Source organism: Babylonia areolata, chromosome 2, assembly GCF_041734735.1.
Source record: "Babylonia areolata isolate BAREFJ2019XMU chromosome 2, ASM4173473v1, whole genome shotgun sequence".
Taxonomy (NCBI): Eukaryota; Metazoa; Mollusca; class Gastropoda; order Neogastropoda; family Buccinidae; genus Babylonia; species Babylonia areolata.
This window is the reverse complement of record NC_134877.1, coordinates 11918648-11946259: the sequence shown is the minus strand read 5'-3', so window position 1 is coordinate 11946259 and position 27612 is coordinate 11918648. Positions and strand designations below refer to the sequence as shown.

Below are 27612 nucleotides of genomic sequence, written 5' to 3'. Positions count from 1 at the left end.
AACGGCAATCGTGTTTTCAAACAGCTTTCAAACAGCAACACACTGTTCAACACTGTTTCTCAGTCTCCTGTACACGCTAGATTGAGAGTAAGAGACACTGAGAGAGAAAGTAACATTCTGAGATGTGTTGTCCCAGACCACGGCTGTTGCGACTCTACTGCCAGTGTATCTTATTACAAATTTGGGAAACGAAAATGCTTCTGACTTCATCTGTCCCGATAATAAAAGGCCCATTTCTGTTCTGTTCTGCTTTTTGATCCAACCAACTCATTACATTTTGATCTGAGAGTGAAACATTTCATTTTTATCAAATCCAGAGATTCTAACACAAGTGCGCTTTGAATTAAATGCGCCAGCTACACATGATTTACTCCTGTGTTCAGAAACATGCAGACTTGTCCGGAGTGTGTGTGTGTGTGTGTGTGTGTGTGTGTGTGTGTCTGTGTGTGTCTGCACACACGTGTGCACATACACACCATGCTTTTCACACTTACTCTGAGTTTGACAGGGAAAACACACACGTGAACACACACACACACACACACACACACCAAACACAGACTCACAGATGATCATATACACACGTACATGTGGGCAAAAACTATGACAGACAGATCAATTCTGGTTTTTGTATATTAATCTTTGATTTTTTAAACTTCCAGACAGCACATAAATGTCAAAAATGAAAAATCAATGTGCTGCATCACAAATATTCATAATCTCTGATTCTGCATATTTAGTTACTGCTTTTCAGAGACGAGTTATATAACAACTGTAGGAAAGTCTGATAATACCTCCTTTAGTGATCAGCACAACAATGCCTAAAGCTTAGCACCAGTTTATTAATGTGCAGTGATGGCCAAGTGGTAACGCGTCAGCCTAGGTAGGAAGCAAGAGAACCTGAGCGCATGGGACTGAATTCAACACAAGACAGTATTTTCTTCCCCTCCACTAGACCTTGAGTGGGGGTCTGGATGTTAGTCATTTGAACAAGATGATATACCTGGGCACTGTGCGTAACATGTACCTTGCACACATGAAAGAACCAATGGCAACAAAAGGGTTGTCCCTGGCAAAATTCTGAAGAAAAATCCTACTTTGACAGAAAAACAAATTAATACCACTGCATGCAGAAAAAACGAAAAAGAAAGGGTAGCAATACACTGTAGTGAAGTGCTCTCCCTAGGGACAGCAGCCCGAATTTTACGGAGAAATATGTTATGACAAAGAATTTTTGTACAATACACTGTATACAAAATTACAAATACTTTGGGGAAGGGAAGTAATAAATGAACAAGTGTTAATTAATTGACTTGCGTATGAGGCATCTAATTCTCCCACTCTGTGTTGTACTGCGTTATGTTATGTGTGTGTGTGTGTGTGTGCGTGTGTCTGTAAATATATGTGTATGTATGTGTGTGAGTGAGTGAGAGAGAGAGAATTAGTGAAAGTATGTGTGTCAGTCTATCTGTGCGTCTGTGTGTGGTTTATGTGCAACTGCTGATCTGAAAAAGGAATGTGTGTTTTCACTGCTTTGTATGACAAAGACAGAGAAAGCAAATTCTATCCCCATCCTTATATCATGGGCGTGTAATCATACTACCCGTACATGAGTGCAGGCATCGTGTCATCCCATTTGAGCACAGAATAGATGTAGGTCAAGTACTCGTTGCTCTTCACGATGAAGTCGTGCATCTGGATCAAACTGCAACATGAACGATACTCGTTATCTTACACAATTTCCATTGGAAGGAAAAGGCAGTAAATAATTTCCAGAGAGGAGAAAAACAATATACATAATTTTCATAAATATTTCTGAACAGAAAAAAAGTTCTTCTGTTGATGCAGTTCTAAAAGAACCATACTTCAGAGTTGGTGGAAGCAACATTTTCATACAGGCATAGTTTATCGAACAGTTACCGTCTGACTTCACACACACACACACACACACACACACAGAGAAAGATTAATGGGAGTCCTTTTCACCTGAACTGAAAGTTCTGTATGGTTTCCAAGTTACTGGTTTCTTCAGTGATGGGTTTGACAGTGGCGTCTGGTTTGGTTCTGGGCAGGTACTTGTCCAGGATACGTGTGTGAAGCTGACACAGACTGACGGTGGCCAGTCCCAGCACCAAACAGGACGCCAGAATGAACACCGCACCTACAACACAGACAAACACCTGTCTGGAAGAATCATTCTCTGCTGTCTGATAGCTTTACAGTTCAGCATCACCTGCATTAATTAAAGCTCTACCTGAACAAACATACCTGAAGTTTTGAAAGGAAAAGTATTCAATTTACAGGGTAAGTGAAACAAAATTTCATTTCAAGGAACAAGCACAATGTTGCTAATACATTCTTTTTTTTTTTCTTTTTTTTGGGGGGACAGTGGGGGGCTTGTTGACAAGCATTTAAATGAGCTAAAAGAAACGTTATTTTCATTGTTTGAAGCGGACATTGACAGAATATGAACTGAACTGAACTGAACAAGCCAGCTGACTAAAACAAATTACAATCAAAGTGTAAGGGTCGGCAGCTCTAAAAAGGAAAATGACTTTATAATCATACAAATAAACAAACGAAGTTGAAACATAACTGATAACCTTAAAAATAAAACAACTTTCTTTTTTCAAAGATAGAAAAGAAATGCAGATCTCTTAGAGAACTTTTGACGATTGCCAAGAGAATCTCACAAGCTCTAAGAGCGAAGACACCACATCAACTGGTAAGCCTGGTTTCAAGGAAACACGTTACAGTCGCAGTACTGAGAAGGCAAATAGTTTAACACAAATAGAGACTGCAGCCTTGACAAAACACAGTATTTCTTGTTGTCCACACATGTGCAGGACTAACTCATCTTCTGCTTCCAAAGTGTATGAATTTATGCACGATGCCAAACAAAATGGCCTTGAATGGGATATGGGAATGACTTCTTTGGTGTAAAAATTGTTTTATCTTCTTATAAATGCCCAACAGCCAAATTCACAGACACAAACACACTTGGTGTAGTTCTTTCCCATTATGATTATGTCTAAAAAGCTCCAACGTCAACACTGATTACAAAAAACAAGGTAACCTCACCTTGAGTTAAAACAAAACAGCAGATGTTGGCAATCACCCAGAAAGCAATGGTAATATTGGGAAATCTCCATCTGCAAAGATGAACAAGGAAAATAATGTTCACACTGTAAAGCTTACACAGTATATTTAATCTTCAAATTCAATATACACATATACACACAAAATATTTCAAACCAACAATCTTTTCTTTATCACTATGCACAACCAAGAGTGGTGTCTTAAGACTTGATCTCTATTCAAACCACTACACCCTGGAGTTTTCAGAGTTTAGGTTTGGCTCGGGACACAATGAGGTATTTGTGTGTATGCGTGTGTGTGTGTGTGTGTGTGTGTGAAGCCTACATGACTATGTCATGATAAGCACAGAAAATAAAATGTTGTCATTACTAAACTTAATTCTGCAAAGCTATAACACTGATAAATGATTGTATGTTGACTGCACTGAATAGTAAATTTTGCATTGTTATCAGTATCATTAATCTCTTGAGTGCCTCACGATAGCGTGTGTGTGTGTGTGTGTGTGTGTGTGTGTGTGTGTGATGAAAAAAGCATTGCTGTTTTCCCCATGACCTATGCATCGTCCACGTCATTTCAGGATTTTTCAGAGTTACATTTTAAAGTTTGTGTGTCCAAAAACCACCAGTCAGAAAGCTTGGTATGTCTACTTTCATTATCCTTGAGGAGCAACAGCCAATCACACTCTGTATGGTAATTAATGACACCTTCATCAATAAAAATAGATTTTGCTTAACTTAGCTCCATTGTTTTTACAGCACAGAAGAAATTTTATACATGACACAATAGATTTTACTAAAAACATTTTCTTAAAGAATAATAATCCTCACAGTCAAACACACTGGATGGATGGGCATGAAAAAGAAAAAAAGAACCAGACACATCTATAATCAGATACACAGTGCCAATTCCAGACTCTTGAAATATACATCATCACATGCGTTAAGATAAATTTACACACACATACTTAAAGCGCATTTAGTTGCATCACACAAGATTAAGCATCATATAAGAATGGTTCTTTACCAGGTGGAAATGTATACATATACCAAGTATACAAAAACGAGAACACAAGCCAACAAGACCAAAATATTTCTAATGTTTTGAACAGCCTTTTGCCTTCCTCAGGGGACAAAATTGCTGATTCCAGATTCCAATCAACATATATGGGGGTAAAATCACAGCATAAAAAAGAAGAAGAAAAAAGAAAAGTCTCTTTACCTTTTCCCCTCTCAATATATCATAATGTAATGCAGTCAAACTCCAAGCACTCCAAACTGAACAGGACATGCATACAGTTTGTTCTCACCTCCTGACGTCATCGATGCAGTAGAAGATGAAGGCAAAGGGTTCAATGAGGGATGAGAACCTCTCCACCTGTGTGACAAACCCTGCCAGGTCCAGGACCACCTCTTTGTCTTTGTCATGGTCCTGCTCACAGACAGGCGTTGGCGGCTTTGTTGATCTTGTTTTGGTCTTGCTCATTGTGACCTCCTGGTCTTCAGCTGTCTGGTGTCAACAATATATAAATCTGCAAAGAAGAAAAGATCTTTGCAAACTGCAAATAATTCTGTACCAAAACAAACAAACAAACAAAAAAAATAATAATAAAACAGCATATAATCCTACATGCCAGAAACATGAATACTGGAAGACACCGTCAATGTGCCATGAACAATTTATCAAAATATTTTTTGTTGTTGTTAAGCATTATACTAATCAGCAAATCACTGAATCTGAACGGAGCGCACAGCTCCAAACAGAAATCTACTATTTAGCTTATCAGCTTCCAACTGATGCTTGCGACACATTTGTGCAAGTGTCTTCAGTCATGTCAGTCTGGAATGTTTGCAAATGAGATTAACAAAAGTAGCATGAGCACTTACTTCACCATCTAGTCTGAAGATGAGACTGAAAATGTTTTCCATAGAGATAATATTAACAGCATCTTGGTGGTATACTTTGAATTATTCATACACACAGTGACAAACATTATACTACACACACACACACACACACACACACAGATTAGGGCTTTAAATGCATGCCTCATCTATGCACATATAACGAAGCACAAATCTTACCCTTTGATGACCATAGAAAAGTTGCCTCTACTAAATTTCTGATAAAAAGCACAACACCCAAAAAAATATATTAAAAAAAGCCAAAAAATTAAACTTAGATCCTTAGTTGATTTTCGAAAATGAGCAAAATAATTTCTTCTCAGATAATACTAGCAACATCTTATATGCTTCTGATATTACAAAGGGCTCTAAGATTACTATTGAACTGAAAAAAAATCTGTATTTGTCAGACCACCTTTCTTTCATACTCCCAATTGGGAACTACAAAGAGCTCAGTTTGATATTGACCATACCGATATATGAGGAAAAAAAAAGATGACAAAATAAATATATTAGCCAGTTACGTAAAATCCTTGTTACATTCAAAATAAATACCTAAATCATATGAAATATATACGGATGGATGAGTAATTCATAAAAAGGTGGGTTCTGCATATTTGATACCTGATCTGAAGATAGAGATATTGTTTCATATTGGAAACAATAAATCAGTTTTCACAGCTGAACTCACTGCAATACTGATGGCCTTAAATCTTTTAATTCATTTTAAATAATACAATTTTAACATTCTTTTCTATGTTAATTCTAAGTCGGTGCTTCAGACACTACAATCATTGAAATTACAGACAAGATATAAAGTGATAACTGAAATGAGTCATTTAACCAATGTTTAATGTCTGTGAGGCACTACAATCATGTATTGCTGGATGCCATCTCATTGTTCGTTTTATTGGAACAATAAAGTGGACAGAGCAGCAAAAAAAAAAAAAAAAAACCCACACACACACACAAAAAGGAGCAAACTGTCGTCCAGAGTCAGTTCTATAGAATGATATTCATAGAAACAGTTTCCTATTTCCCTCATGAAATACAATACAATCACAAACTACATATATTTAACTATTACTAATGTAAAGAAACATGTCTACATTAACAGAAAAATAACATCCCTTATGTGTAGATGTAAAATTAATGCTTTTGAAACCAAATATACCACAAATATCACATGTATTTGTGAACATTATAATATATATCACTTCTGAACATGTCCTTACCTGTGATGTTATAAAGCAATATAATAATAATAATAATAATATATATATATATATATATATATATATATATATATATATATATATGATATTATTAATATTATCTGAGTAATTTTAAAGCACTCTGTTCAAAACATTTTTGAATAACCAATGTTAATATATGAATTTTCTTGCTTCATTATCAAACAGTCCAGTGCCCAAGTACTTAGAAAAGGGTTTGCTTTTCTTCTTCCTTTCAGTCTAAAAATCAGGAATGGCAAAATATCTAAGCATTAAAAAGAAATCACCAAACATGCACACACACGTCTGCGCGCGCGCACACACACACACACACCCTCTTGAGCATACATTTACTCAGGCCACATTTTTCATATCCAGCTCATTATACCCCACCTTCCACATAGCCCCCTTCATCCCCTGTCCACCCCAACCCCCCACACACACGTCTCTTTTTTTTCTTTTTCTTTTTTTGTCTAATATATAGTAACAACACACACACACACACACGCACACACACATATATATAGACAGATAGACAGACAGACAGACAGACAGATACACAGATATATAGATACATATATAGAGAGAGAACAGACAGATATACAATTTCAGTTTCAATGTGTCAGAGCATGCATAAGGTTCCATACACTCACTACACCACATCTGCTGTTTGGGGGAAGAGGGGGGGCGTAAAAAAAAAAAAAAAAATTAAGGAACCAGATGCCTGACCTTTGCATACCCGATATACTGATCAGACCTTGAGAGCCTAGGCTAGGCTTGTGTGAAACATTTACACAGAATGGATAAAAAATAAAAAAATAAAAGCACACATACTGTTATTCACTAATCGTTATCATCATCACTACATTTCCAATATTATCTAACATCGAAAATCAGTATATCTACTTTGTGAAAAAATATGGCTTTCTTTACCTTTGGAGTGTGAACACACATCCTCCCTCTCCATTCCCCCCAAAATAAAAATTTTAATGAGGAATGTTAAATTTTTTTTTTTTTAAAGCCTGGTGTGTGAAAAACTTTTTTCTGTAATGTTTCATATCATAGATCTATATGAAACCTTTTTTTTTTTTACTTTTTTTTTTTACTACATGAGTTAAAGTTTGGATTATTCATTTTCAAGAACACTGAGTAGTAACCTATCCTTGTAGTTTTAGTATGCTCTGATTCTGAATATGATCTTTAAAACACTGCATGATATGTCTCTGTTTCTGAACATTCCCAAAGTCACAACACTTATACACTTCAAATTCAAACAATTAAATAAGTCCACAGCGCAGCATAATGAACACAACAACTTCCTCTTATTGTGTGTGCTAGAAACTATTATTAGCATTTATTCAGTTTCAGTTTCCTCTTGAGATTTTCAATAGAAAATAGAATTTGACACTTTCAAAACACAATAAATGAATAACACATCAGTAAAACCACAAACACGGATTTGTGTAATTAAATCACGGATTAGTCTGAGCCTAATTAGGCACTGCTATGCTGTCCAGGACTCAAAATAGTAAATATCAGTGCTGGCAGTGGCAATCTGTAAAATGATGTAAAATGGAATTCTCTGAGATCTGTTGTCAATAGGTGCACATTGCAGAATTGGAAGTCTGTATGCAGGACACTGTTTTTATTTTTCATTTCTCTACGCTGTACAAGGACAAATCCTGCAACTTCCCTGTGAGACACCAGTGGGCACGTGCATACAGTCATACTTAGAATGTTAGATCAACTGGCATACTAACTCATTCCTGAATATTTCCATGCACTGATGGTCGCAATTGTATATCAAATGGTCTTAACAAAATCGCGATCAATCATCAATCAATTTACGACACAATACTGCAAGCACATCACAATCAGAGTGAATCATCACAAACAGCATCTCGACAGAATGTGAAGAAAAAAATCATATAAACTGGTCTGCATACCACGCATATAAACTTTCACTGCTTTAACTGAGTTGTTGACAACATATCCGCAGGATCAACAGCAGTCATGGTTGAGTTAATTCTTCACAGGCGACAAAAATTTGAGTTTCTGTTCTTCCGCGTCGTCCTGTTGACTAATAACAGGTGCTTGTGTACTGAAGGATACAAGGCCCTAGCGGCCTCTGTGGAAACAAGGGAGATCATCCTTAAGTTATAATCTTAAACCCTTCAGTTTCTGAAGGATGAAGTTGCACATTTTGAACACATTTCCTTTCCCAAAGATGAAAAATGCACAAAACATTAATCACTTTTTAAAACCTTCTGACCAGACATCAAACATTACCAGAAAAAAATATACATTTTGATGGCAGTGCGATGCACACTGACAGAAATCACCAGCAGCAGCATCAGTGGCAAAGGCAGGGGTGCAAAAGAGGCAAGATTAGACAAATTCTTCATTGTCGAGGGTAACAGATAAGCAAAGTGAATGCTTTTTTCACATCCATCCCTCATCCTAAAGAGGGATTTAAACAAAGGAGAAACTGTAGACAAAATTGGAGAATATCAGAGCAGCCTCCAGTGAGGCATGAGCCGGGTAACTTCAGTTCAGTCCCTTTAACTATGACTTCTGCCTCTCTCTCTCTCTCTGTCTGTCTATATATCTATCTTTCTCTCTCTCTCTCTCTCTCTCTGTCTCTCTCTCTCTTCTCTCTTTCTCTTTTTTTCTCGGTTCTTTTTTCTGCTGTTTTTTCAGTCTCAAACGGAACACTCAGGTCAGTGCGGCATGGCAAAGGACTAGCCGGGAACTCGGGCTCCGCTGTGACTCTCATGCCACGGCTGCCGATGGTCACTGTGATACTCGGCCCTAGCAAAGCTAGACCGTCGGGGCGGGCCGCCGCTGCCAGCTGCCGGAGGAGCGTCTGAATACCGCGCGGCCGACTAAGTTGCCGTGAGGTCAGTATACTGAGACCGCCGGGCCAGCACCTCATATCGCCAAACCGACTTACTGTAGTTCCCCGTACATGGACGGACTGGAAGAACTGATGTGGACTCGAATCCTCAGTACCGCACCAGGGAAGTTCCTGACACCTGCAAATTAGACCATTGACTCAGTGAGCAGAAGGTCCACCTCAGTGCGGTGGCACGTTCCGCAATACCGGCCGCCGTCACTCAGTGGGGCTGACAGCCTGGTATGACTGATTCAATCCGGCTGAACGCCAAGGTGGCATAATGGTCACAGCTGATGAAGACTTGGCTCAGTCACAAGTTTGACTGGAAAAACAAACTCAGGGTAGCCTGAGTCAGTCAAGTCATTCCGATGAGACGCGGCCGGGATCAGTGATAACTTGAACTGAACCCCCGGCCAGCGTCTGACCAGCCCGGCCGGTGCGTGCACTGAGCACGCACTTCAGTGGCGCACTGAAAAAGAACAGTCCGAGGTACTGATGCCAACCGAATTGTATGTGCGCGGCATTTACGTCCATGCTAATGTCGGAATGACGAGCTAGCCCTTCAACACCCAGCTTTCCCAAGCCCTGCGGCGATGGAGAAGTGGTAACGGGGACAGGCAGAGGATGCTGCTGGCAGTTCCTAGTCACGACTCTGCACGCAGGCGGCCACTGTGGGGTGATGGTCGTCCGTCGTAGACTGGGGCAGATGCGGTGCCCGTATCCTCCCACAGTGTCAGAGCAGCCCTTTTTAGGGACAGCACTGCTCTCCCCACATGGGGAAGGGGAGATAAAAGGATCCCCAAACAAAGCCTGTCTCACCTAGTACCTAGTAGGAAACCGCACCTACTTGGACATCCAACAATAGCGGTCGAAAACAACAAATGAAAAGAATCAGGAGTCATGCCCTGACTCTGGGTGCCTGGAATGTTCGCACCCTCTTAGACAGAGACGACAGACCAGAAAGACGCACAGCGCCCATTGCTAGAATGCTTGATCGCTACCAGGTGGACATAGCAGCCCTGAGCGAAACCAGTTTTGCGGGTGAAATCCAGCTGGAGGAAGTTGGAGGGGGCTACACCTTCTACTGCAATGGGAAGCCAGATGGCACCCCAAGAACCTCAGGCGTGGGCTTTACCATATGAACCAAACTTGCACGACAGCTTGACAGCCTTCCATGTGGGATAAACGACAGGCTGATGACCCTGCGTCTGAAGCTGTCCAAGGATCGCTTCGCCAGTCATCAGCTGCTATGCCCCGACGATGACCAACCCTGTTGACATCAAAGAAGCTTTCTACGAGGAGCTCAGCCGCACCATTTCAGCAGTAGACAGAAAGGACAGGCTGATCATCCTTGGGGATTTCAATGCCCACGTGGACTTCTCCTCGTGGCCAAAAGTCCTAGAACAGCACGGCACTGGCAAGTGCAACTCCAACGGACTGCTTTTGCTCTCGCTCTGTGCGCAGCATGGACTGACCATCACCAACACCCTCTTCCAACAAGCGGACAAGTACAAGAACACATGGATGCACCCCCGCTCCAAGCAATGGGACATGCTGGACTATGTGATTGTCCGGCAGAGGGACAGAGGTGATGTTTCCATTACACGCTGCATGAGAGGAGCAGTCTGTTGGTCAGACCATTGCCTGGTACGCAGCAAGATGAACATCAGACTTGCACGCAAGCTCCAGCCAGCCAGGCAGAAACCCCCTAGGAAGCTGAACATCCACCGCCTCCCTATCACCAAGGACGTGCTGCAGCAGCAAATTTAAGTAGCTCTCCAAGAAATTCCTGCATCGACTGATGTGGTGGTGATGGTGTGTCCATCGAGATCGATGATGACCATCGTTGTCATCCAGCTGGGGGATGGGGGGAGGGTGGTGGTGGGGTGGGGGGGAGGATGCTCATGAATCTATCTGTGAATGCGCAGATGGCTGAATAGTCCAATCTGCGCACGAAATGTTCGCTGACAGTTGGGGCAGACAAAGACAGGCATACCATTGTCAGGGAGCTTGTTTGCCCGTGACTTTCTGGCCTGCCTCTTCTGAACAGCTGCAGCAGTCCTGTTGGCCTCGCACAACTTGGCGCCTTTGTGCACAGCAGCGCGCCATTTGTCACGGTCCACTGCAGATTCCTCCCAGGAGTCAGGGTTGATATCAAACGCTTTCAGAGAGACTTTCAGAGTATCTCTGAAGCGCTTCTTCTGACCTCCGTGTGATCTCTTCCCTTGTTGCAGCTCGCCATAGAAGAGCCTTTTGGGCAGCCGATGGTCTGGCATGCGCGCCACGTGTCCAGCCCAGCGAAGCTGGGACTTCATCAGGATGGTGAAGATGCTGGGAAGGGTGGCTTTTGCGAGCACCTCTGTGTCTGGGGTCCTGTCTTGCCACTTGATGTTCAGTAGCTTCCTGAGGCATGTTGTGTGGAAGTGGTTCAGCTTCTTGGCATGTCGTTGGTACACTGTCCAAGTTTCGCAGGCGTACAGTAGTGTGGGGAGAACTACTGCTCTGTAGACCTTTAGCTTGGTCTCAAGACTAATGCCTCTTCTGTTCCAGACATTTGCATTGAGTCTACCAAAAGTTGCGCTTGCTCTTGCAATCCTGACGTTCACTTCATCGTCGATTGTCACATTTCGTGACAGTGTGCTGCCAAGGTATGTGAACCGCTCCACCGCACTGAGTCTCTGACCGTTGACTGTGATGTTGGGCTCAACGTAGGGTTTCCCTGGGGCTGGCTGATGGAGAACTTCAGTTTTCCTCGTGCTGATGGTAAGGCCGAAGTTCCTGCTGGCAGTGGCAAACTTGTCGACGCTGAGTTGCATGTCAGCTTCAGATCCAGCGTTGAGGGCACAATCATCAGCAAACAAAAAGTCTCTGATGATGTCTGTCATGACCTTCGTTTTTGCTTGAAGCCTTCTGAGGTTAAACAACTTGCCATCTGTTCGGTACTTTAGGCCGATTCCAACATCGCCATCTCTGAAGGCATCAGTAAGCATTGCAGAGAACATGAGGCTGAACAGCGTTGGAGCCAGGACGCAGCCTTGCTTGACACCATTTGTGACAGCAAAAGGAGCAGATGTTTCGCCATTGTCCTGGACTCGAGCCTGCATGCCTTCATGGAATTGGCTGACCAAGGAAATAAATTTCCGAGAGCATCCGTACTTGGCCATGATCTTCCACAGTCCCTCTCTACTCACGGTGTCGAAGGCCTTAGTGAGGTCGACATAGGTGGAGAACAGATCAGCATTTTGCTACTGACATTTCTCTTGCAGCTGCCTTGCAGCAAACACCATGTCGGTGGTTCCGAGCTCTTTCCGGAATCCACATTGGCTCTCAGGCAAATGACCTTGGTCAAGGTGTGCTGTGAGGCGGTTTAGTAGGATCCTGACAAGTATCTTGCCTGCGATGGAGAGCAAGGAAATGCCCCGATGGTTATCACAGGCTTGCCGGTTCCCCTTTCGCTTGTATAAGTGAATGATAGATGCATCTTTGAAATCCTGGGGGATCGTCTCTTCTTTCCACATGAGTGAGTACAGCTGATGGAGCTTCTCAGTCAGTACTGTGCCTCCATCCTTGTAGACCTCTGCTGGTATGGAGTCTGAGCCAGGTGCTTTGCCACTGGATAGCAGACGGATTGCTTTCTGGGTCTCAAGAGGTGTTGGCGGATCGTCCAGTGCTTCGTTGATGGGGACTTGTGGGAGACGGTCTATGGCTTCATCATTTATGAAGGAAGGGCGATTTAAGACACTGTTGAAGTGCTCAGCCCAGCGTTCGAGAATTTTCTCCGTCTCGGTGATCAAGGTGTTCCCATCTGCACTGAGGAGGGGGGATGATCCTGAGGATGTGGGGCCGTAGACTTCTTTTAAGGCATCATAGAACCTCTTCATATCGTGCCTGTCAGCATATCCCTGGATCTCATCAGCTTTGTCACTCAGCCACTTATCCTGCATCTGGCGTAACTTTTGCTGAACAGTCCTGCGGATGGCATCGTACGCATCCTTTTTTGATGTGGACTTTGAGTTGCTCAGGTAGGCTTGATGCAGACGGCGTTTCTCATCCAGAAGCTGCTTGATTTCATCACAGTTTTCATCAAACCAGTCTTTGTGCTTTCTGGTCATGGGTCCCAGGGTCTCTGAAGCTGTACTATAGATCAGCTCACGCAGGGTCCTCCAGTCAGACTCCACATTCTGGTTGTCCAGAGAGGCGGATTCCAGACGATCTTCCAGCAGCTCCACAAAGGACTGTTTGATGGTGATGTTTTTCAGCTTAGCGATGTTAAGCCGTTTTGGAGCCTTCTGGCCTTGGGGGCGTCTCTTGGGCTGGATTCGAATATTCAGCTTCGAGACTACAAGGCGATGGTCTGTCCAACACTCGGCGCCGCACATGGTCTTTGTTACACGTACATCTTGCCTATCCCTTTTCCTGACGATGACATAATCGATGAGATGCCAATGCTTTGAGCGAGGGTGCATCCATGACGTCCTGTTACGGGTAGGGAGGCAGAAAACTGTGTTGGTTATCAGCAGTTCGTGCTCTGCACAGGTCTGAAGCAAAAGCAATCCATTTGGGTTGCAGTGGCCCACACCGTGCTTTCCAATCACTCCATCCCAGGAGATGTAGTCAGAGCCAACTCTAGCATTGAAGTCCCCAAGAATGATGAGCTTATCTGCTTTAGGGATAGCAGCAATGACAGAGTGAAGGTCCTCGTAGAACTTCGCCTTCACTTCATCCGGGTTGGTCATGGTTGGGGCGTAGGCACTGACAATGGTGAGGTGCTTCTGGCCAGATGCCAGTGGGAGTTTCATGGTCATAAGCCTATCGTTGACTCCCTTTGGGATTCCAGCTAGCTTGCTGACAAGTGCTGTTTTTACTGCAAAACCAACGCCAGCCTCACGTCGCTCTTCGCTTCCTCGTCCACTCCAGAAGAAGGTGTAACCAGATCCCTGTTCACAGAGCTCGCCTTCGCCTGCAAGCCGAGTCTCACTCAAGGCTGCGATGTCAATGTTGTATCTGGCGAGTTCGGATGCAACTAGTGCCGTTCTCCTTTGGGGTCTGTCCGCGTTATCTCTGTCCAGGAGAGTCCTTATGTTCCAAGCACCAATGGTGAGAGGAACGATCCTTGTTTTTTTCTTTTCTTTCTTGTTTCGACCGCTGATGTAGGGTCCCCGCCAGCCGCGGTATGCTGGCCAGGGTGATATGGAGCAGGCAATTTTTAGGGCACCTTTTCTAGCCCCTTCCTCATGCCAGGGAGGTGAGCAGTGCATTCCTAAAGAGGGCTGCTCAGACGCTCAGACGGCTGCCGAGCTCCATCGCTGCTCCTGTCGACGAAGAACGACCCTATGGCCTGAGCCGCCTGCGTGCAGGTCTGCGGCTGCGACTGCCAGTGTACCCACACCTGTCGTTTCGTCGCTCGCCTGTCGCCACAGGACTTGGGGGTGATGAAATGATGAAGGATGAAAGGTCATTTTGGATGACTGATGACTTGCGCGATGAGTTTGTTTAAAGTGAAGAGGAGTTGCGCAACGTCGACCTCACTCTCTCGTCCGGGTCCACCAATTTCCAGTGGCAAGACTAAGTCGAGACGACTGGAGGATGAGCACGGATGCAGTGGATGACCAAGATATCCTTTCGGTGTCTCATCTTGCTCTCTGCACTCCACAGTGCGTTGCTGTAACCGCCTTCCTCTCCGTTGAACCGATAGGTTTCTTCCGCAGATTCTGCCGGATCCAGACTTCGCATGCATGGGTAGACACACCCCGGGGGCCAACTGCGTGTGGCATGCACACAGCACGGTGGAGCTAGATGGCCGTCGGTGGCTCTCCTGAGCCAACGCCCTTTTATGGATCTCCATAAGGGTGTCTAGCCACCCGCCTCACCAGTCCCGGAAGGGAGCGGTGGGAGTGCCGGTTTAGTCGCCGGCAACCCGACCCTGAACAGGTTGTACTGGATTACAGGTTACCAGTAGCAGATCTAATGACCTGACCTGACCGAGGTCAAGAAGACGGTATGGAGCACCTTTAGAGATGCTGTGTACACAGCAGCAGCTGACACACTCGGCTTTGTACAGAGGAGCCACAAAGACTGGTTTGACGAGAACGACTCTGGAATTTCCAATCTCCTGAACACACTGCATATACGGCATCAGGATCACATTTCCGATAAAGACTGCCAGAGGAAGGAGAACCAGTTCTTGCAAACCAAACAACTCGTACAGAAGAGGCTGCGTGAGGATGAATAACACCTGGTGGGATAGAAAGTCCGAAGAGCTTCAGTCCGCTGCTGATGCTCATGACATGAAGACCTTCCATGATGGTCTCCGAGCTGTGTATGGGCCGAGAGTCACAGGATCAACCCCTGTCCGAGCCTCGGACCAGACCACCCTCCTGACAGACAAGAAAGACATCCTTGCCCGCTGGGCAAAGCACTTCAACACCCTCCTCAACAGGGACTCGTCCGTATCTGACGAGGCAATTGCAGCCCTCCCACAGCTACCAGTCAATGACTCGCTAGCTGCCCCTCCCACCAAGGTCGAGACCCAGAAGGCCCTGAAGCTGACAACGTCAGGAAAAGCACCAGGAGCGGATGGAATCCAGGCTGACATCAGAATTTCAAGGATGCTTCTATTGTCCACCTTTACAAACGGAAGGGAGACAAAACATCCTGCGATAACCACCGTGGAATCTCTCTCCTCTGCATCGCCGGCAAGATCTTCGCCCGCATCATACTGAACAGACTGGTTGACCATGTCTCCAACACAGTCATCCCTGAAGCACAGTGCGGCTTCCGCTCAGGCAGGGGAACATGTGACATGGTGTTTGCTGTACGCCAGATGCAAGAGAAGTGCCGTGAGCAGAACAAGGAGCTCCATATGGTCTTTGTAGACCTGACTAAGGCCTTTGACACGGTGAACCGTCATGGTCTGTGGAAGATCCTCCTAAAGTTCGGCTGCCAGAGAGCCTAATCCAGCTGATTGCGTCTTTCCACGATGGCATGCAGGCGAGAGTATAGGAAAATACTGACATGTCGGATCCGTTCCCTGTGGTAAATGGAGTGAAGCAGGGCTGCGTCTTGGCACCCACACTGTTCTCCATTCTCTTCTCTGCCATGCTGATTGACGCCTTCCAAGACTGTGACCGGGGCATCTACATTCAGTTTCGCACAGATGGCAAACTTTTCAACTTGCGGCGACCATGCCAGGTCCAGGGTGTTTGAGGCACTGATGAGAGAGTTCCTCTTCGCTGATGACTGCGCGCTTGCTGCACACACCCATGAGGACATGCAGTTCATTATGGACAGGTTCTCAACCTCCTGCAGGCGCTTTGGACTGACCATCAGCCTCAGCAAGACCGAGTCCATGTACCAACCGGCTAGCTCACAGAACGCCAGTGCCTCCCCCTCCCCCCCCCCCCCCCACCTGCAATCAAGATCAATGACACAGAGATCAAGTCAGTCGACAAGTTTTGCTACCTGGGCAGCACCCTATGCAGCAATGGAGCCCTTGATGCAGAAGTGACGCTGCGCATCGCCAAGGCCAGCTCCGCCTTTGGCAGACTCAACAGCAGGCTGTGGAACAACAAAGGCATCAGGCTCAGCACCAAGATGAAAACCTACAGAGCTGTTATGCTGACCACCTTGTTGTACTGCTGTGAAACATGGACGACGTATCGCCGTCACATTCAACAACTTGAGCAGTTTCACCAGAGATGCCTACGAAAGATCCTCGGCATAAAGTGGCAAGACAGGGTCTCCAACCTCCAGGTCCTGGAGAGAAGCGGCGTGCCCAGCATCGAAAGCCTGCTGATCCAGTACCAGCTACGCTGGACAGGACACGTTGTCCGCATGACAGACAGCAGGATCCCGAAGATGCTATTGTATGGCCAGCTTAAGGAAGGCCATCGTGAACTTGGAAGACCCTGCAAGCGCTTCAAGGACACCTTGAAGACAAACCTCAAAGCCTGTGACATAGACATCGCTTCCTGGGAAACTGATGCCCTTGACCGCTGTCGCTGGAAGATGCTGTGCTCTAGTGGCATAAAGACGTTTGAAAACAAGAGAACACTGGCCATTAAGGAGAAGCGTGAGCGAAGGAAGCAGGGCTCAACTTCTGGAGACGTTTTCCCATGCAACACCTGTGGGAAGAGCTGCGCATCCAGAATCGGCCTCTTCTCCCACATGAGGACACACACTGACAGATAAGCCTTCCTGCCTACTCATCCGTCGGACTGACGGGAGACTCCATCACAAGATAGTGTTGGATTAATATCAGTTATTGGTTAAAACCACCTGATATGTATCAGTCTGTTAACTGCAATTTAGTTGTGATGCTCTCTCCTATACGGCTTACTCCAGTATAGTGCAACATGATAAACTGGTTCATTTGAGTCACTTTGACACAGTATAAGCTTTACCTAATCTATACTGTCAGTGTACTTTCACTAAATCAGCATAGCTTCAATCACTTTAACTACACTGTTTCAATGTATTAGAAATGTCATTTGATGTCAGTGTTTGGTCTTCACACATATGCATTACCAAGTGGTAGTCTTTCCATGTAATACGTATACATGTGCTTTACTATTCACTTGTGCCGACATGTTGTGCTAATGACACTTGTTTGTGTCATTCCAGGCACTGTCTTCTCTCCTTATATCTTCTCTTCTTATGTCTTCTTCTATTCTCTTCTCCTTTACGTCTTCTTCTCTTAGTTTTTCTCTATTTAACTATTGTAAATAAAACAATAGAAAAACCCATTTGTGACTGGCCTCTATATGTTCCTGGCCTGTGCGCGGGAATTCTTGTCTATCCGTTAATATAGTAAATCATCATTAGTTAGTTCTTTTGTACCGTCCATACCCTACTAGACTGACCACTCGGTTCAGTAACACGGCTACACAAACAATATTTTTTGTCAGTTCCAAAGGGGCTTTGTCACCCGTACACCCGCCGCTCCTCAGCTGCAATACGCTTTTTTGTTTCAGTCCCTCTCACATCCCAAGATACAAGTGGAATAATGAATGAAAAACTTGTACACCCTTTCTTCATTGCTATCTACATTTCAAAAACGGAGGGTATTCATTTTCAGACATGACTCAGTGAAATGAAACCAAAGGAATAACCCGTACACCCCCTTACCACTATGCAGACACCAGTCATCAAGTGAAAGGAAATTAAAGACAAATCCTACTTTTTCAGTGAAACATGGAATCCCAACGGGAAACGGCTCTCTGTGGTTACAACAGCCAGTGTTTGGTCACCACACACACACACACACACACACACACACACTGGCTTGGAGCGACGGATAGCCAGAAATATCTAACCCACAATAGTGCTTCTTCACACGCACGCTACACTCGCCCTCAGCAAAAAAATACACCCGGAAGCATTCATGCAAAACTTCTGGGTCCCGGTGTCTCGGTCCCGGTCCCGGTGGGTCCCGGTGTACACACACACACACACACACACACACACACACACACACAAGCGCGCGCGCGCACACACACACACATACAAACTCACATACATCTGTCCTCTCTCCCATTCATGCATGTGCCGGGGAGCAAACACACACACACACACACACACACACACACACACACACACACGTGCGCAAGCAAGCAAGCCAAGCGCACACTGGCACACACGCATGCACACAAACACACACACACTCACACACACACACACACACACACACACACACACACACACACACACACACACACACGCATGCACACACACACACACACACACACACACACACATTTACACACTGTCCCATTTATGCATGTGAGAGCAAACACACACACACACACACACATACACACACACACACACACACACACACACACACACATTTACACTCTGTCCCATTTATGCATGTGAGAGCAAACACACACACACACACACACACACACACACACACACACACACACCACACACACACACACACACACACACACACACACACACATTTACACTCTGTCCCATTTATGCATGTGAGAGCAAACACACACACACACACACACACACACACACACACACACACACACACACACATTTACACTCTGTCCCATTTATGCATGTGAGAGCAAACACACACACACACACACACACACACACACACACACACACACACACATACCGGGTTGGAGCGACGCTGGGACAGCCTGACATACTGTGTCTATCCCGTTTTAGCAGCCTTGACCGTGGCAAAAATTAATAAAGATTTTCCCACGCATTTGACTTAATAATGAACTCTGACGGAGTCAAATAGCGCACACGACACTACGTCACTTGTTTATGTTTCATTGTGTCTTATAAACTTTAAGGTTTTATGACAATAAAAAGTATTCTATTCTATTCTATTCTATTCTATTCTATTCTATTCACACACACACACACACACACACACACACACACACACACACACACATACCGGGTTGGAGCGACGCTGGGACAGCCTGACATACTGTATCTATCCCGTTTTAGCAGCCTTGACCGTGGCAAAAATTAAAATAGATTTTCCCACGCATTTGACTTAATAATGAACTCTGCAATAGCGCACACGACACTACGTCACTTGCGGCAGGTTTCTTTGGCCAAGTCTGCAGAGAGCATTGTTGTTGCTCCGGGGGGGAGTGTATGAGCATTATCGTCCACGGAGGAGCGTCTGTGGTCAGTTCGATGTGGTCAGTATGTCCTCAGAGGATACAGGATGGAAGTAAGTCATTTGTTTGTTTGCTCTTCGTTTCTTCCTCCGCCTGGTCATTATTAATCCGCTGCAACAGAACACGTCGGTCAGCATTTTCTTTTTCTCTTGTGTGTGTGTGTGTGTGTGTGTGTGTGCCAATCAGGCCAGTTTTCTGCTACAGAATTTTGCCAGAACACAACACTTTTGTTGCCAAGAATTCTTTTTCAATGCACCAAATAAGTGCTGCACAGGGGACCTCGGTTTATGATCTCATTCGAATTGTCGACTGGGCGCTCCTTTTGATTTTCCAGTCAAACTTTGGAGAAATGGTGAGAGCCTTTTTAACTATAGTATGATGTTTTCATTTGTTCTCTTACTGTGTTTATCGCACTGGTTGATTTGTGATTATTGTATGAGATTGATTAGCATTGACTTTGTATCTATGCATTTTATTTTCCTTATGTATTTCTGATGAATGACTGTGGAAAGTATGTAATTATTGCATGTGTATGATTGTGATCATTGTTCGAAAGATCCTCATCAACTTAGCATTTCACCTTTTTATGTCTTTTATGTGTTTACATTGGGTGACTGTGATTTTCGTGTATTGTTTACGTAAAATACACCACATATGAATTTCTCTTATTGAGATAATAAAGTATTCTGTATTCTGTAGCCTGTGGGAATCGAACTTCCGAAAGTTTTACTTGATATACAGTGTGCTCCGCATATACCGGCCACCGCTTGTACTTGTGCTTGATGAAGAATGAGGACAAAGAAGGCGGACTTTAAGTTTTGAACCAGAAACTGACCTCTTGCCCCATGCCATGTTCCTCGTGTTCAGGGCCCAGAGACCTCATCAATGAGTGGACTGGATCTGATTTCAACTTCGTTTTAATGACTGGTGAAATCTATTTACCAGGGTTTTTTTTCACAAAAAACGGGTATAAATTTTCCAAAAATTCTGTGCTCTTTGTTATTGGAGAAAGACCCATAAAAGTATATATTTTCTGAAAGGTAAATGAATAAAGAATACAAAACACATGCTGTTTTCCCATTTTATATATTTTTAGTGACATGCTGTTGTTTTGAAATCAGTGTTTTGTTTTTTGTCACATTTTCAACTTGTTCATTACAAACATTAGTCAGGTGATTTGCACAAAAACATCATATTTTCTGGACAAATGGATATCTGCAAACACAAAATCATACTAGAACAACCACAATATATATATTTTTTTTAAGAGATAGATACACAATACATTGTGACTCACGATTATTATAGCACTGTTGATTTCCCTTAAAGCATGTCACAAATTTCATTCACCCCTGCACCCACACCAACCATCCCAACACACACACACACACACACACACACACACACACACACACACACACACACACACACACACACACTGGCAAAAGGCGCACGCACGCACGCACACACACTCATTCCCATGATGTCAAGATGCTGATGCAGACCAATGATGTGTGTTTACAGAACCTGAATCTTCGTCCACGTGTGACAGTGATCGCTCAGTGTCAGGAGGACTTGATGGCAGGTAAGTGCCTGACAACCCCACAGAAATAAACAGCCCCTATTTCCTGCACGTCAACATTTTTGTTTATTGACGACGACAACGACAACAACAGCAACCATAACAACAACAACACAACAAAGTGAACATTACAATAACAACATTGAGGGTTCCACCAACTCCAGTGTATGGTGAAGATGTTCGGGGTTTTGCACAAGGTGTGGACAGTCCAACTCCATTTCCTGTTTCCTGATTTCCTTACTGAAAGGAATCTGGCTGGTTCTTTCCCACAGGTTGACGTCTGGTGTTGTTTCTGACCTCTTAATGCCCATGATACATCCGTTGCTGTATCTCCTGAGTCAGTGTTCGACATTGTCGGTGTTCAGGCCTGATCTATACCGATGCTGGCGTGGTCTTTCTGCTTTTCTATCTTTAGTCTCGGGCTGTTTCTGACAGGGTCCGGAGGTTCCAGTTCCTGGTTATGTACGACAGCAAAACTTAGTTATACGTGAAACATGTCCAGGTAATGTCAATAGAATCTAACTCGACATGGTTAACGTTAATTATTCCAATCATAACTCTAGGTAATGTCAGTAGAATTTAACGACACGGTTAACATTAGTTAACCCAGTTACAACTCCAGGTAATGTCAGTAGAATTTAACGACATGGTTAACATTAGTGATTCTAATTATAACTCAGTGTCAGGTAAAAATTAACGATGTGATATGATATAGCGCCTATTATCGGTCGGAGACCAAGCTCTAAGCGCTTCACAAACTCAGGGCCGTTTGCACAACAGGCTGGAGTAGAGCCGACTGATTGCTGCCTATGGGCGCTCCGGCATCAGTGGTTTCCTGTGTCATTCAATCAGAATTCAGGCGCGCACACATACCCACTGAGACAGACGTAACATTTTACACGCATGACCGTTTTTTGTTTATTACTATTATTATTTATTAACCCACCATGAAAGCAGCCATTCTCCAATTTCGGGGTTGTGCATGCAGGGTATGCTCTTGTTTCCATAACCCACCGAACGCCGACGTATATTAATAATCTTTCATGTGCGTATTTGATCTTCCGCGTGCATATACACATGAAGGGGTTCAGACACAAGCAGGTCTGCACATATGTTGACCTGGGAGATCGGAAAAAAAATGTCGACCCTTTATCCGCCAGGCGCCGTCACCGAGATTAGAACCCGGAACCCTCAGACCACTTTGCTAAGGAAGGAAGCCAGCTCTCACAGCCGACCGTTCCTGGCACGTATGAGGAAGCAAAATCTGTCCCCTGCAGCAGATTCAGAAGAGGGTCACCCTGAATGGAGGCTACCAGGCACACCAGGATCCCATCAGGACACTGGAGAGGAGACACCAGACTACCATCTACCGCCTTCGCACAGGACACTGCGGCCTCCGAGCACACCTGAAGAGGATTGGAGTGGCAGCCACATCCCCATATGATTGCGGCCAGGCTGACCAGACCCCATCCCACATTCTCCAAGACTGCCCCCTGTATGAGAAGATGCGGCAGCAGTCCTGGCCTGGGGGTGCTGACCTCAACACCAAGCTCTGGGGGACGGTAGCCGATCTTCGCCGGACGTCCGAGTTTGTTTGGTGGCATCCGTCGGACTTCGACCCTGACTGCGTAGCTGTCGAACGCAAAAGAAAGAAAGTCAATAAAATTTAACTGACGACATGATTAACATTAGTGATTCCAATTAAAACAAGAGAGGCAAGGCCTTCAAGACTCACTTGTGATACACTTTTTAAAAAAATCCAAGCTTTTTATGTATTGAGTATAATTTCAAAATGTAATGTTTAAGATGAGAAAGATCAGTTTAAAGCAAATTAAGCCCCCTAGCATTAATTGAGTAATTTCCCTTTTTTACTATCTGCACCAAAACGTTTGCAAAATAATTAAAACTTCCATGCTTAGCAAAAGAAGTTCCTGTTTGAACAAAAAATACTAATGACTCTTGTTGTTGCGTCAGAATATCAGATCAAAGTGCCAAGTTTAGAGAATACAAAAAATATAGATATAACAGTAAATGCAGTTTGCATATAATTAGGCTTCTTTTTTTGTTTTTTCTTTTTTTTGTGGCCATCCCAGAGGTACAATATTGTTTTAAACAAGATGACTGGAAAGAACTGAATTTTTCCTATTTTTATGCCTAATTTGGTGTCAACTCACAAAGTATTTGCAGAGAAAATGTCAATGTTAAAGTTTACCACGGACACACAGACACACACACACACACACACACACACAGACAACCGAACACCGGGTTAAAACATAGACTCACTTTGTTTACACAAGTGAGTCAAAAAACCCATCAACTTCCATTCACTACGCCATCTTTGTTGACCCTGGCATATACTAACATGACTGAATCGGAAACAGGTCCAGACGACTAACTCACTCTGTGTCCCATACAATCCACAATGAAAGAGAACGAAAACTAAACCGAAAACGCGGGTATTGGGAAGGTAGGAAGGGTTTGTATTTGTATTTGTATTTCTTTTTATCACAACAGATTTCTCTGTGTGAAATTCGGGCTGCTCTCCCCAGGGAGAGCGCGTCGCTACACTACAGCGCCACCCATTTTTTGTATTTTTTCCTGCATGCAGTTTTATTTGTTTTTCCTATCCATGTGGATTTTTCTACATAATTTTGCCAGGAACAACCCTTTTGTTGCCGTGGGTTCTTTTACGTGCGCTAAGTGCATGCTGCACACGGGACCTCGGTTTATCGTCTCATCCGAATGACTAGCGTCCAGACCACTACTCAAGGTCTAGTGGAGGGGGAGAAAATATCGGCGGCTGAACCGTGATTCGAACCAGCGCACTCAGATTCTCTCGCTTCCTTGGCGGACGCGTTACCTCTAGGCCATCACTCCACTGAGGGTTGAGGGGGTTATCATTACTTACATATATAATTATAGACCTATCGATCCAAGCCGTAATTCCGCTTAACATCTTTTTGTCAAACTAAATGTGTGTACTGGAGCGTTGATCGGCATATCGCTGTTTCACATGTCATGACACAGATCTTTCACAGCCTCTACATGCCCCAGTCTTCATCATGATCCAGCTTCGGCAAATCGTTACAAAGTCGTCAAACGTATTTTCGAGCGTACTGAACACAATGATTACTACGATGAATTATTAAAGTTTACCGCGGACACAAACACAGACACAGACACAGGCAAAGATAGACAGACAGACAGACAGACACAGACGGAGGAACACACACATACAACACACACACACACACACACACACACACACACACACACACAGGCACACACAGAGGCGCGCCCACGGCACACACACACACACACACACACACGCGCGCGCGCACACACACTGACACACACAACACACACACACACACAACACACACACACACACACACACACACACACACACACACACGCACGCACACACACACACACACACAACACACACACACACACACACACACACACACACACACACACACACACACACACACACACACACACACACACACACACACACACACACACACACACACACACACACACACACACACACACACACACACACACAAGATAAAAAGAAAATGCTGACCGACGTGTATGTGTTCTGTTGCAGAGCGGCTGCGCCAACTTCACAGGCGTAACGTACGTCAGCAGCCCCTGTGGAGGTGCCAGCGGTGCCAGATGGTGCCGTACAGAGTGCTGCTGCCGTGCGGACACGGCTTCTGTCCAGTCTGTCTTCGCATAAGCGGCGTCAACATCTGTCCCGTGTGTAGCCAGCAGCAATAGACAGAACCAGTTCCCGTAACTGCGATGCGGAATTCTGCGGAGATTAAAAAATGGTGCCTTTTAACAAACATGACTGACACTGGATGCCAGGGTTTTGTGGAAGGAAGGGGAAAACAGCGGTCCTTGGTGGCATCCAAGAGCAGACTGTACACTGGTGATAACATCGATCTAAGAGGTTATCTTAGAGGTCGACATCTTCAGCAAGTCTTCCACACACGTACCAGGCACACGCACATACACACTCTTGTTGTTGACTTCTCCACAGCTTTCGGTATCTTGAAACATTACCTGGGGTGAGGAGCACTAAAGAAAACTTGGCCCCTGGACCGGTGAATATTTTGAATGCTTTATCGTCATCCATCTTAAATCAGTAGTGGAGAAATCTTTACTTTGGCAATTGTTTTTCTTGTTCTTGTTCTTTAGAAGAACTGATTGTAACACTAATAGCTTTTGTCATATATAATGAATTTACCGACCCACTTTTTAACATTTTGCTGTCTGTAAATTCCTCAGTTTATTCTGTAATTTTGAACATCAAGTTATAATGACACACTATCATTTTTGAAGTTTTTAATTCATTGTATTCAGATGCCGGAAAGTAGCATTCATCGACAACCTTCACATTGTAGATTGTGTTGTTGTTTCCATAATGAATGTGCTGATTGTCTTGCAGAAAACGCTTTTGGAATTTTGTGCTTCCTGTGATCTCCAGAGATATGTGATATCATGGAACAGGGGATTTTCCAGTCTTTCTCAGTTATGTCATAGACATAGGTATTTTAACTTGCGGAATGCATGATACTGAAATTTATTGCTTAGATATTCAATAAGAATGTTTAAAATCTGGCGATGCAGTATATGCTTTACAATTTTTAGAAGTTAAAGAAGTTAATTTACTGCACAGAAAAATACTTCAGAGTCATATAATAAACAAGACGGAATAAAAACGTGTTGATAAGTGTTATAAAACCGCTTATCTTGCCCCCATTTCTGCTTACTAATGATTTTGCAGCAAATTTATACTCCTTCTGGCTTTGTTATGAACTCAATAATTATGTCTGTTCTAGGCAAGCTTTGAAGCGATGAATATTTCGATAAATTTGTACCGTTTCCTTGTGTCTTATGAAATCATTTTAAAAATTGCAGTGTTGGAAGTTCGTCTGAATGGCTACCATTTTTGGAAGAGTGCAATGTATGTCTTCTGGGGATATAGTTAAACTGCTTTCCAAAATGTACTAGCTCAGTCTAACTGTAATATAACATTATCATTTCGACATGATTTAATGACCTTTTAGATTTTGATTTTATTAACCGCTTCATTGCCTGCTTGTCTCCACCATCCGTTGGCCGAAAATGCATATTGCCTTGTACAATGTTTTGTATTTTATTGTCAGGCATTGTATTGTATTGTATTTATCTTTTCTGTCACAACAAATTTCTGTGTGTGAAATTCGAACTGCTCTCCCCAGGGAGAGCGCGTCGCTACACTGAGAGCGCCCCCCCCCGGGGACAATCCTTTTGTTGCCGTGGGTTCTTCTACGTGAGTTAAATGCATGCTGCACACGGGACCTTAGTTTATCGTCAGTTTCAACCGAATGACTAGCGTCCAGACCACCACTCAAGGTCTAGTGTAGGGGGAGAAAATACTACCGACTGTGCCGGGATTCGAACCAGTGCGCTCAAATTCTCTTGCATCCTAGATGGACGTGTTACCTCTAGGCCGTCACTCCACTGCGCACACACACACACACACACACGTTTTATCTTCATCTTCATCTTCTTTTCTTTCTTTTTTTTTTTTAATAAAATCAAAATTCTTTTTTTTTAAAACCTCAAGTGCCTTATCATGACAAATACAAGTAACCCAGTTTGTGGATTGGGGGTGGGTTGTGGGGGTTGGGGGGCATGTTCCACAAACGTTTGCTTCTGGAAATGGTGTGCCATAATAATACAGATGTAAAAACTTCAATGCTCATGCAAATTATGCGTTTCTTGTTTCTGGCGAATACATTGTATGTGCATTTACGTCCAGGCGCGCGCGCGCGCGCGTGTGTGTGTGTGTGTGTGTGTGTGTGTGCGTGTGTGTGTGTGTGTCTGTCTGTCTGTCTGTCTGTTTGTCTGTCTGTTTGTTTGTGTCTGTGTCTGTGTGTCTCTGTGTGTGTCTGTAAGTGAGAGAGAGAAAGAGAGAAGGGAGACGAATTAACCAGAACCCATGCACAGTAGGTCTATGTACAGATGATTCCCCTGGGATTCAACCTGCCCGGGAATCTATGAGCATCAAGATAGTAAAGAAGACACGTAAAATTTGGCAGCTAGTAAAATTAAGTCAAGTACATCATCACTTTCTTCTTTTTTTTTTTTTTTTTTTTTTTTTTTTTTTTTTTGGTCTTCTCCAAGTAAAATCAATTCAGTGTTAAGTGTTAATCGCGTACAACTGACACATCTTTAC

The 27612-nt window shown here is 43.9% G+C and overlaps 1 protein-coding gene and 1 long non-coding RNA gene across 3 annotated transcripts in view; one reads left to right on the top strand and one right to left on the bottom strand.

Annotated features, from left to right (window-relative positions):
• The window catches only part of LOC143297786 (uncharacterized), a 91765-nt gene extending 83442 nt beyond the window's left edge, over positions 1-8323 (bottom strand). For both annotated transcript variants that reach the window (XR_013057310.1, XM_076610280.1), the window contains exons 1-5: positions 8179-8323; positions 4406-4627; positions 3082-3152; positions 1987-2161; positions 1610-1705 (exon numbers count right to left, since the gene is read on the bottom strand). Coding sequence is in view for 1 of the 2 variants with exons in the window: in XM_076610280.1 (XP_076466395.1) it covers positions 1610-1705; positions 1987-2161; positions 3082-3152; positions 4406-4581 (518 nt within the window). In the remaining variant the exon portion in view is untranslated. The remainder of the gene's footprint in view (positions 1-1609; positions 1706-1986; positions 2162-3081; positions 3153-4405; positions 4628-8178) is intronic.
• An 11398-nt stretch (positions 8324-19721) lies between these two features.
• LOC143279029 (uncharacterized) lies at positions 19722-25426 on the top strand. Its single transcript, XR_013054608.1, has 3 exons — positions 19722-19842; positions 21314-21374; positions 24991-25426. It is a non-coding gene; the product is annotated as an uncharacterized LOC143279029 (long non-coding RNA).
• Positions 25427-27612: the final 2186 nt, after the last annotated feature.